Source organism: Hyperolius riggenbachi, chromosome 1 (genome assembly GCF_040937935.1).
Source record: "Hyperolius riggenbachi isolate aHypRig1 chromosome 1, aHypRig1.pri, whole genome shotgun sequence".
Classification (NCBI taxonomy): domain Eukaryota; kingdom Metazoa; phylum Chordata; class Amphibia; order Anura; family Hyperoliidae; genus Hyperolius; species Hyperolius riggenbachi.
The window spans coordinates 414,137,892-414,150,213 of NC_090646.1; the positions used below are offsets into that span (position 1 = coordinate 414,137,892).

Consider the following 12,322-nt stretch of genomic DNA (forward strand, 5'->3'; position numbering starts at 1 on the left):
AACCTCAGTTTGCCTACAGTGTTGCTTCTTCACTAGGCTGCATGGAGTCTTCCATAGTGACAGTGATTGTAGTGTGGTAATACTTAGCAGTAGCAGAGCCTGATTTCCACTAAAGGTGGCCACTAACGGTCCAATTTCTAGCGAAAAATCGTTCGAGCGATCAGAAATTCTGATCGGACGAAAAATCGTTCACTACACCATCAACTAACCAATCATTGCTTCCTATCTATCACGACCACCAAGAAAATCCAAATTTTCGTTCGACGAAAATTCATTCGGGCGACATTTTTTTCACTCGTTCATAATCGATTGTGTCCACCAATGGAGATTATTTACAACCAATCCGATCAGAATTTCTGATCGCTCGAACGATTTTTCGCTAGAAATTGGACCGTTAGTGGCCAGCTTAATAAGCATCCCTTCCTGGATGCTCTAGTAAAAACCAGGAGACACTTTAGATGTTATGCCCTGCATGAGCAAATCTCCAGTGTCACCCATTAGTGGTTGAATCATAACCAGGTTCAGAGTCAGATGCCTAGAAAGAGACCCTCACTGGAGAAATACAAGGTGTGTACAGAGGACAACTGGTTTGCCAAACCTATGAAAAGAGCAATTGTATCCCTAATAAAAAGATGGGGCTTATGATTTATCATTAACATATAATGCTATTTTACATCATTACACTAGACATTTTAATAACAAATCCCACTTTCTGCCATGTAAATAATTACAACCTTCATAATGAATATAATGGGTAGAGAAAGCGATAAAAAATGAAATATTTCAGGTTTGCACACAAATTGTATGCAGCTGAGAATTTAGTCAACGGATCACTTGGCTGAATTCTACGCTGTACGCACTTTGCATGCAAACCCAGAATATTTGCATCGTACCACCCAAGTATGTTCAAGTCACTAAAATGATGAGGGCATGGCAATGTCTGTTCAAGTCACTAAAATGATGAGGGTATGCAGACACATTTTCACTCTGCATCTATATGGACACGAAATCTAGAAGATATTGGACTACCAACTCAAATGAGGCAGAAGTCAAGAGAGACTTATTCTGAATAGATCATGACCTGGATAAGCAAAAACCATCACGGGCATACTGAAGGAGATGTATACTTGAAAAGAACATGATATTTAAGATAGTCTTCAAAACCAAGCAATGCAAGAATATGTAATATGCATAGCAGTTAAGTTATGCGCTGGAGCAGAACACTTACATCTTTGCAGTTCTCAGACTTGGAGAAATGGATGAGGTCATCATTATACATATCCTGGGTGTTCAGTAAATCGCTGTATTCCTTCTGGCTCAGATCTTCTGGGTTTATACCATTTGCTCTAAGGAATTCCTGGTAAGCAACACTGAATGCCTGACCTATAGACTGAGCAATGAGCTGAGCCTGGGAAAAAAATGAGAGAGTAAAAGTAACCTTGTCAGTAATGTTACTGCAGGATGAGGCAAATGAAGCATCATATGAAGATACAGCAATATACAGGTATATATAGAAGATCTAAATGAAACACTACAAGCTGCAGTGGCTTGTTCCTGATGACCCTGTAACAAAGCACACGCATACTCCTTAGTTTAGGGCTTTCTAATTATTCTCATCCAGCAATGAGCAATTTGACTGCTATTTTGTGCGGGAGGATGGAAAGTCTCTTCATAGGCTCAAGTTATGTACAGATCTAAAATTCTAAAATTAATGTTGCATGAAACAATGTTTTGTGATCATGTCAGGACACAAATGACTTCCCTTTTAACTGCAAAGATGGCTGCTCAGCTCTCTGCAAAGCAGCCCATTGAGTCCTATGAAGAGGAAAAACAAAAGTTTGCTTTCTTAAAACAGAAAGAATTTGCGATGATTCAGGTTGGAGTGAGCTTGAGATGTCTCCCAGTGCATCACTGCAGAATATATGCAAATTAACCATTGTACCCTTAGAAGCTAAACACACCTCCAGAACCGCTGGAATGCAATGATGTGTCAGCTTGTTAATTTGTACAGAGCCAGAATAATCCAACATGCATACAGACTGTTTCGGATTGTTTGATCCTCATCAGTGCATGGCATGGATTAATTTGGCTCTATGGAGGGGGAGTAAGCAAAGAGGTGTAACTCAGAGCGGGAACTGCAACAGCAGTTGACCAAGTAGAATGCAACTCAGCAGACTGATGAAGGGCAGGCCACCTAAGTAAGAGGATATCTGTACTCACACTAGACTTTCATCTGCAATGATCACAAATTGTTGTTTCAGGAGATAAAATCTAGGGTGTGTACACAATCCAGTATCAGTCAAAAAAATGTCAGATTGGTACCGCTGTGTACAGTCTTTGTGCTGACAATTCCCCCTTCTTTCAGCTTCCTCTCTTGTGACACCCAGGGCTCATTACAAACACAGCAGCTATCATTTCATGCTTATGTACCCAGCTGGAGGAGACACTCAGAGCACACACTTGGGAAAATTATCAAGCACAAGAAGGATATCTCTAGGTCACCCTTAGCTTGCAATACACTCATCACAAGTGAAAGTGCAACACCATGCAGAAATGCACGTAGCCATATGCAAATCACAGTACCAGTAGAAGAATCACATGCAAAAGGATTACGTTTTCATACTCATCAGGTCCCGTGACTCCCAATTTCAGGTGAGACCATATCCTTGAGTATGTGTGACCTGAAATTGTTGATGCGTGCAACTGCCACGCGACACGATGTGAAACATAACGCAGGAAAATCAGAGAAAACGCTGCAGAGGAAGTAGTTTGAAGACAACATTTATAACGCGCTTTTTTTTCTCCTGACGGACTCAAAGCACCAAAGCTGCAGCCACTAGGGCACGTTCTATAGACAGTAGCAGTGTTAGCGAATCTTGCCCAAGGTCTCCTCACTGAATAGGTGCAGGCTTACTGAAGATTTTAACCCTGGTCTCCTGTGTCAGAGGCCCTTAACCAGTACACTATCCAGCCACAGCAACAACAATGCATGATGGGGCACACAGACAGATTCACCAAATACTCGTTCAGAAACAGCCTTATCAGTCTGCCGACAGACTGTACACACGCTCTACTGTCAGCAGAACGCCCGCCCAGCGGGAGGGTCTGACGGACCCGTCGTTCCTTACAGTAGTGCGTGCGTATGCACCTTAAAGAGAAACTCAGACAAAGAATTGAACTTAATCCCAATCAGTAGCTTTTCACAAACAGACCATCAGGGGGCGCTGTATGACTGATATTGTGGTGAAACTTCTCCCACAAGAAGCTGAGTACCGTGGTACTCCTGGCAGTTTCCTGTCTGTGAATCTTGTTGCATTGTGGGAAAGGGCTGTTTACAGCTGTTTCCAACTGCCAAAACAGCATACAGCAGGTACATCACTTGCCAGCAGTAAAAATGTCAACATGTGATAAATGTCAGAATATAAACCAGGGATTTAAACGATTTTACAATGGGCAAACACTGACTAAATCATTTATACATAATTATTGTAAAAATGAAGCACTTTTTTTTATTACATTATTTTCACTGGAGTTCCTCTAAGTGGTAAATGATCTTGCAGATAGTGGTGATCAGCCTGAAAAGCAGCAATCTTTTCAGGCAATCAACACTTTTACAAATTAGTGGAAAGGAAGGATGTACAGTAATTATCTTACAGAAATAACGACAATTTTCTTGGTAAAAATAACACAATTCTCCTGGAAAAAAGATTGTTTGCTCCTTTATAAGTAGGCCTTTCAGAGTGTTGATGACATAAATTTGCACAGCCCTGGACAAATACTTGATAAGAGGGACTCTCCTTTAAAGAATGTTCCAATATCTTCTATATGTATTTATTAGGGCAAAAAAAAAAAACCACAATGTGCCAGATGAATAGAATTACAAAGGAGACATTTAATTCTTGCAGTGTATTAATAGCCATGCTTAAGGAAAGAACAAGGCATACAAGATATGGAACAGTGAATGTCATAAAAAAATTTACAGTGCGTAAGTGTATATTCTGGGCACAAATCCCCTGGTATCTGCACCTAATTAGCATCGCTCATCCATCTTTCTGAACTGCCTGCAAAGCGAGGATAGGCAAGGTCACGGGCTGTGACTAAGAATGACCTGCTGGCAAGGTCAGCCAGCATCCATCCATTTAGGCAGTTCATAGCCTGTCCTAATTACATCTGCGTCACTGCACCACTCGTGCTGCCGTGTCACGCTGAATGACTAAAGACTGGGTAAGGTGATAAAACTGCATCACTCGCTGCTATTTCCTAGCAGAATAAAATCACCAATTAGAAAAATCGAAAAAGGACGCCTAAAAGATGAGAAAGAAAAGATTATAAAATTATATTCTATTTATGTAGCAACATGCTGTTTTGAACAGCTGTGCTAATAGGCACTGACACTCATGTCATTAATTTCAGCAGCTCTTCCAAGGGAAAAATGAGATACAGAAATGGAAACATGACATACTCAAATATTCCACTGTGGCAGAGGACAAAATCAAACCCATATAAAAGTGTGTATGATGTTCACTAATTAAACCAAGAACTGCAGGCCCTTATGTATAACAATTGATGGATGTGGGCTTTCCAGCTACTTTAGCAATTACATTATACTGTCATAGTGTATTCCAATAAAACATGTCTTCATTGAATGGAAATGGAAACCATGTGCTCTTGGTACTTGCTGCCCATAAACATATGCACCATTGAAAAACTTTAAAGTGTTTATGCACTTATACTTAAAGAGAAACTCCAATCAAGAATTGAACTTTATCCCAATCAGTAGCTGATACCCCCTTTTACATGAGAAATAGATTTTCACAAACAGACCATCAGGGGGCGCTGTGTGACTGATTTTGTGCTGAAACCACTCCCACTAGAGGCTCTAAATACCGCGGTACTCCTGGCAAACTGCCACAATGTAACAATGTTCACAGACAGGAAATGGCTGTTTAGAGCTGTCTAACAACCAGAACAGCTAGAAACAGCTACATAAAATGCCCACAGTAACAATGTCACCATGTAATACATGTCAGAATGTGAATCTGGTAGAGGAAAGATTTTACAATGAGCAAACACTGACTAAATCATTTATACATAATTATGGTAAAAATGAAGCACTTTTTTTATTACATTATTTTCAGTGGAGTTCCTCTTTAAAGTGTACCCGAGATGAAAGACATCTCAGGTACCATACTTACCTGGGCCTTCCTTAAGTCCCCTTGAGGCCGCTTAGTCACTCCCTGTCTCCTCAGGTGGCTTCTGTCCCCGCAATGCATCCCGAAAGCCTGAGCGACACGGCTGGGAGCGTTCTGCACTTGCGCAGTACTACCACAACGGGAACGCACACATCCGGTCCACGCATGTGTAACGAAGCGAGAATCTGCCAGGAAACCGCACCATACTGCGGGGGACAGGAGCCATCTGGGGAGACGGCGAAGTACTGAGCTTAAGGAAGCCCCAGGTAAGTATAGAACTTGAGAGGTCTCATCTCTGGTGTACTGTAAGGTTGCCTAAAATAAACTGAAAAACGATGGTTTAGTTAATAATGCAAAGCCCTTTTATTACCGATATTGCTTCTATCCTACATTACAAGCTTGTATCCTGCCACTTAACATAGTAGGTATCATTCCACAGCAGTATGTTTTCTGTGCTTAGCATTTGCTGAGGTTGTCAGCACTTTCAATAGCATATTTTCTACAGTATTTGTATGAGCAAAATATAACAGCTGATAGTGTAGGGTTAGGTTTAGTGGTAGTAAAGTATAGGTAACATTTACTAATATTGTACTACAAAAAATTACAACTGTAAATATACAGATTTTCTACCATCTGCTATTTCCCGGCACCCAGAAAAGGTTTTATAGGTGGAGGCAACTGACATTTTTCTCTCCTCTATTCTAAGATTTTTTTTTTCACTTGACTTGCATTTAGCTATGGTCCGTGTCATTGCTGGTAGAGTGAGATGATACCTGGGCCCTACAGAGCTTGCACAGACAGTACACATCCTCCAGGACCAATAAGAGCCACATCCAGAAGGTCTCCTGGGTCTCAAGGGCATAAATGAGTTTCCAGGACACAGGCAGTTACTCAGTAAGTGGAGTTGGTGCTCAATGGTTATAATGCATTATATTGTTAGATGCTAAACTGTTAACTTTACTATAAAGAATGTTTGAACTTCTTTTGAATATATATATATATATATATATATATATATATATATATATATATATATATATATATTATGTTAAGTAATTTGTATAAGATTTTTACCTACAAAATTCAATTTAAAAACAAACAAACAGAGAAAATGACCTTTAGCAAGTCACTGGTGTGAAGGTCTCTGTCCAATCAGTAACTGACTTCATAAAATTGGTCTGAGAGCCAAACATCCTTAGTAAGCCCTATGCTCACTGCCTGACGCCATGGAGCTCAATTGGTCATAGAATGCTAGAAATAGCAGGTCTGCCACTGGCACCTTGTGATTTATGCAGGTGAGTGCAGGTTCACCTTTAGCACATAACGGATGTGAAAGGGTATAACCGATATGAAAAGGTATAACAAAACTGTGGAGAACGTTATGCTGCCTGTAACATCATTCAGCATAACCGTGGTGGGTTGGTTAGTGACGGTCCATGAAGGCATATCCATGGATGGATGCACAGGCTTATACAGGCTAGATAAGGGTACCATGACTGACATTAGGTATCAAGATGAATTCCTTAGACCCGTGTCAGACCCCTATGCTGGTACAGTAGGTCTTGAGTTACTCCTGGTGTACAATAATGCCCAGCCTCAAGTAGCAAGAGTATACAAGCAATTCCTGGACGATGAAGGAATTGTTTCCTATTGATTGCCCCCACACTAGCCAGGCCTTAATCCCCTAGAACACCTCTAAGATATTATGACTCTACCATGACACTACCATATTGCACCTCAGACTGTGAAGCCCTGGTCCAGAATTGGGAGGAAATCCTTAAGGACACCCTCTGTCATCTCATTGTGAGCATGCCCTGATGATGTAAGGCATGCATACAAGCACATGGGGGCCATACAAATTACTGAGTACGATTTTGATTTTATGCAAAGAAATGTTAGCAAAATGGACTAGCCTGTCGCATAAGTTTTCACTTAGATTTTTGTGGTGTCTTTGAATTCATCCCTATGTAGGTTGATATTTCTCATCAGACAACACAATACCCGGTCCACATTTGTGTAAATATTCAGCATACCGTATTTTTTTGTTACCCATTGAGATCTGATAGGTTTTCAAAGTGTTCCTTTAATATTTGGAGCAGTGTTTTATTCATATTCTCTCAACACAAACCTTTTAAACATTTAACTTCATATCAGACTGAAAATGAAACCTATCATGTTATTCTAACTACTGTCACCCGAGGTCATAATCAAACAAACAGTGTTAGGAATCACATAAAAAGAAGTGTATAAACATAAACCTGCTTTCAAGGATTTCAATTTAGTATTTCCATAGTGCCAATATAAGTTGTATAGAGAATAAGCACATCCGTACAGACCACACGCTGCCCCCAGATGAAACTCACAGACTAAGGACGGCCACAAATAGATTTAAAGTTTCCTTCCTAACAAATCATACAAGAAATAAAAGGCAGAAAAGGACACCACTCACAATTGTATTATGATCAATTAAAAATGTCTATTTCTCTTGTTTGATTTTTTTGATTGGGTCAAAAAAAACAACAAATGATTCACTGGGAATGTAAACCTATTCTCAACTGATTTATCTACAGAATTTGATAATTTAGAAATAAGTTTGTTCAGGGAAATCATAATATATTGTACATACCAGTCATATTATTTATTTAAAAGACAACTGAAGTGAGAGGTATATGGAGGCTGCCATATTTACCGGTACTTCTTTTTTTATCAATACCGTTTGCATGGTTATCTTGATAATCCTCTGCCTAATACATTTAGCCACAGACCCTGAACAAGCATGCAGCAGATCAGGTGTTTCTGACATTATTGCCAGATCTGACTAGATTAGCTGCATGCTTATACCCTGTGTGATTCAGACACTACTGCAGCCAAGTAGACCAGAAGGGCTGTCAGGTAAAGGAAATACATATGGCAGCCTCGTTATACCTCAATTCAGTTGTCCTTTAAGAAGTAATTATTACACTAAAACCTCTATGCAACCGTTGGCTGATTAGGCAACATACATTTCCTCCATTCTATAGCTATTTAATCACAAGAGTTATTAATGTCAAGATTCATATTAATAATATACAATAGGATCTAATGTGACCCTTTTTTAGAAGTTTGAAAAAAATGCAGAGGATTTCTTTATATCATAAACAGGGAGTGTTCCAAGTCTTAAGTTAATGACTATATTAGGCTACTCACGTGAAATATATTTACAGTACAGTTTTAGCATCTACGTTTATTCTAAACCTCTGCCATAATCATTAGCAATGCATTCAAACACACAAGACTATATAGGCATTTGTAAAATAAAGTCACAAAAATATAGTTTGTGGCAAAAATGGTGCAATTTCTAGTAAAAGTTATCTGCTCTAAATGGTCCAAAGTAAGAATTTCACATTCTGCTTCAGACTCAAACTACTGGTGATGCAACAGCTGTCTAGTGCACTATGCAATGTCCCGATACTGTATACTTACATCCTCAGACTCAAAGACATGGCAGATCATCTTGTACTGTCTCTTGCCATCTTGGGAAGGGTGTGAAGCCTCCACATTGTCCTGAGAGTTGCTCCGTGGCATTCGTCTACGAGCCATCAGGACAACAATGTTCCCAATATCCGCAATGTATGATATAGTCCTCAGAGGATGATCCATCATTGTCTCCTACAGAAAAACAAGATGTAAATAGACATTTGTGCAATTGTGATAGCAGGACATGGACTCAGCCTCCTGAGACTGCTGATGCATTGGCACAGCCTGGGCTCTGTTACACAGACTAGAGCAGTTTCTCTCCCTGATTAACTTTCCTGACCTCAATGTCAAAGATGACAATCACTCACTCTGCTACAAGGCATGTGAAGACCCAGTTTCCAGAAGCAAGAGATCTGACAGAGAGAAGTAAACAGACCAGAAAGCCAGGCCTGACCCCAAGCAGCTCTGGCAATAGTCTCAGGCAAGAAAGATGATATATTTGCTTATACTCAGTAAACAAAGCAGAAAATCTGCAAGACCCTAGATTACAAGGACAAAAGCTCAAGCAGATAAGAATATATTATGACTGAGTGCCAAAAACAAAACCATTAAATGCTTCCTTGTCTTTTCAATATAGAGGATATGTACACTGATCTCAGAGAAGTGTCTACCAATAACAATGCACCACACTGAAAAAGTTAAAGGGAACATTAACTAAAGGGAAAAAATAGTTTAAAATACCGGGGGCTTCCACCAGCCTCCTGCAGCCGCCCTGTGCCCAGGCCAGTACTCAAGGATCCTCCGGTCCACCGCATCGGCCAAGTTTCATTTTCCTCGCTGAACCACTGCACCAGCATGGCCCTGGCCGCAAGCAACCTCGCAGTCACCATGCTACAAGATTTATCTTACTGCGCATGCGCAGGACAGTGACGTGAGCAAGGACAACCGCGGCCAGGACCGTGCAGGCGCAGTGGTCAGGCAACTGGCCAGTCACCGAAAATGAAACTTAGCCACTGCGGTGAAATGAAGGATAGTCCCAGGATGGCACAGTGTGACTGCAAGGGGCTGGTAGAATCCCCAGGTAAGTGAAACTTTTTACCCTTTAATTAAAGTGATCCTCAAGTCGATTAAAAAAAAAATTAGATTTACTCACCTGGGGCTTCCCTCAGCCCGCTGCAGCTGATCGGTGCCCTCGCAGCCCAGCTCTGATGCTCCAGGACACGCCGGCGAACACTTCCGGTTTGGCCGTCACCGGCCGACAGGCATGGGAACGCGAGTGATTCTTCGCATTCCCAGCCATAATGTCGCCCCCTATGCTGCTATTGCGGCCTCCTGGGGGCGATATTATGGCTGGGAACGCGAAGAATCACTCGCGTTCCCATGCCTGTCGGCCGGTGACGGCCAAACCGGAAGTGTTCGCCGGCGTGTCCTGGAGCATCGGAGCGAGGCTGCAAGGACACCGATCAGCTGCAGGGGGCTGAGGGAAGCCCCAAGTGAGTAAATCTAATTTTTTTTGTTTTCAATCATTTTTATTAAGGTTTTAAATTTTAACAGAGCATGTAAAACAGTGACATTTTCGTAACAAATAGTATGTACATAAGTGAATAGACACTCATGTGTAAGAGAGGAAAGCTGTTGACAAGGCATTACGATAAAGTTATAAGTTTACAATAACAGTTATTAAAACAGAGTAAAGCAGCCAAGAAACATGAAAACATTAATTGCAGTGGAAACAAACGTTACATGTTAGTGATCTCATAAGGAATAACCAACATTTGTCCCCTCGTCCAGGTAGTGAAGGTATGGTAATAAGCATTTTGTGTGCGGTGCATGGGGAGTCAGGAGCCACCCATTCATGAAACCTGAAAGGCCGGGTGGGGTCCGACTTCCTAAGACTAAAGATTTCTAAGCTCAGTTGGCCTAGTCACCTGCGTGACTAAGAACTATCTATTTAGTACATGTGTTGGGGGGGGGGGGGGGGGTATATTGTGGGAGGGTCGTAGCTTTACTTGGCTGTTTATAGAAAAAAGGGAATTAGGTCAATTAAGACTATTAGTCATATAGTGGATGGAGGAGTATTCATAAAGTGAAAGTACATAAAAGGTGGGAGAGGAAAGTGAAGAAGATGAAGGAGGAAGATAAGAGGAAGAAGTAAGAAGGTGAAGAGGTAGGGGACGGGGAGTGATCCACTTTAAGGCGATGAGATATATAAGGTCCTCCAACTATGTTGCTATACAGTCAAGTCATTTCAATCAATTTTTCGCAGTCCGGGCCATAGAGGTAATTTATCAGGGGATGCCATATTTTAATAAATTTCTCCATTCTATTTTCCACTCTGGCTCTTAGTTTTTCAAAGAATAAAATACGCCCGAGTCTGTTTTTAACCTGGTCCACTGGCAATGATCTAGTGTTCCAAGCGGAAGCTATAGTGAGTTTGGTAGCTATAAAAATATAATTGACTAGGGAGTTTTGGGCATATGATAAGTCTGTGTAGGGAAGACTCAAAAGGGCATGTGCCGGGTGTTTAGGAACATGAACATGGAGTAAGGATGATATCCAGGTACATATCCTCATCCATAATCTCCTAACTATTTTACAGGACCACCAAATGTGACCTTGAGTGCCTAGAGAGGGACACCCTCTGAAACAATTAGGGGTACCAGACTTTTTGAACTTGGCCAGTCTAGATGGTACTAAATACCAGCGAAAGAGTACTTTGTAATTAATTTCTAGCAAATCTGCGTTGATAGAGGTAGCAGGGATGTTATTCCAGATAGCTAGAAGATCTTCTTTATCAATTGATATATTAAGGTCCTTTTCCCAGTTTTGAATATAAGCTGGCATACTAGCGCTACGATTTGATACTAGTTCTTTGTAGATTAAGGAGATTGTTTCAGGAGATAGTGGGTCTGTGGCGCAGATTTTTTCAAAAGCAGTCCGCGAGAGAGGAGAATCAGAGTGTATAAGATGCTGTCTGACAAAGTGGATAATCTTGATATAATGAAAGGTTTCAGAAAGAGGAAGTTGGTTCTGTTCTCGGAGGTGTGTAATTGAAAGAGGACCTGAAGCTGAGGATAACTCGTGTATCCTAGTTCGGTGATTGTTTGTCCACCAGAGATATTGTTTCGGATTAGAAATCGCTGCAGGGAATTCTGGATTTCCCATAAAAGACCCTAATGGCCTATGTGGGGAGATTAGTCTAGCAGAATATTTGCAAGAGTCCCACGTTTTAAGGGAATGCCTAATTATAGGGTTTTCTATCTTTTTCCTAAACTGGGGAGAGATCCATAGGAGATTACTTACATTGGTTGGTTGTGTTAGGTGATTCTCTATGTCTACCCATGAAGGAGCAGTAGTATCTGAGTGCCAACAAGTCAGTTGAGCAATTTGGGCCGCCTGATAGTAATGTGAAAGATTTGGGACACCCAGACCACCCTCAGTCTTCAGATTGTATAAGTATTTTTTATTAACCCTTGGTCTTCTAGGAAACCAGATAAAGTCAAGTACTTTTTTCTGTAAAGTGGCCAGAGTGGAAGGAGGAAGTGGGATTGGAAGAGCTCTAAAAACGTAGAGTAGTTTGGGTAGGAAAGTCATTTTAATCGCCGCTATCTTCCCCAACCAGGAGATAGAATACTTCTTCCAGCATTCTAATAATGAGGTAAGTTCCTTGAGAA

At 40.9% G+C, this 12,322-nt stretch overlaps 1 protein-coding gene across 2 annotated transcripts in view; it reads right to left on the minus strand.

The window, feature by feature from the left end:
• APBA1 (amyloid beta precursor protein binding family A member 1) overlaps positions 1–12,322 on the minus strand; it is a 156,234-nt gene that overhangs the window by 14,204 nt on the left and 129,708 nt on the right. For both annotated transcript variants that reach the window (XM_068236229.1, XM_068236221.1), the window contains 2 exons: positions 8,655–8,840; positions 1,229–1,408 (listed from right to left, as the gene is read on the minus strand). In XM_068236229.1, the coding sequence (XP_068092330.1) occupies positions 1,229–1,408; positions 8,655–8,840 (366 nt within the window). The remainder of the gene's footprint in view (positions 1–1,228; positions 1,409–8,654; positions 8,841–12,322) is intronic.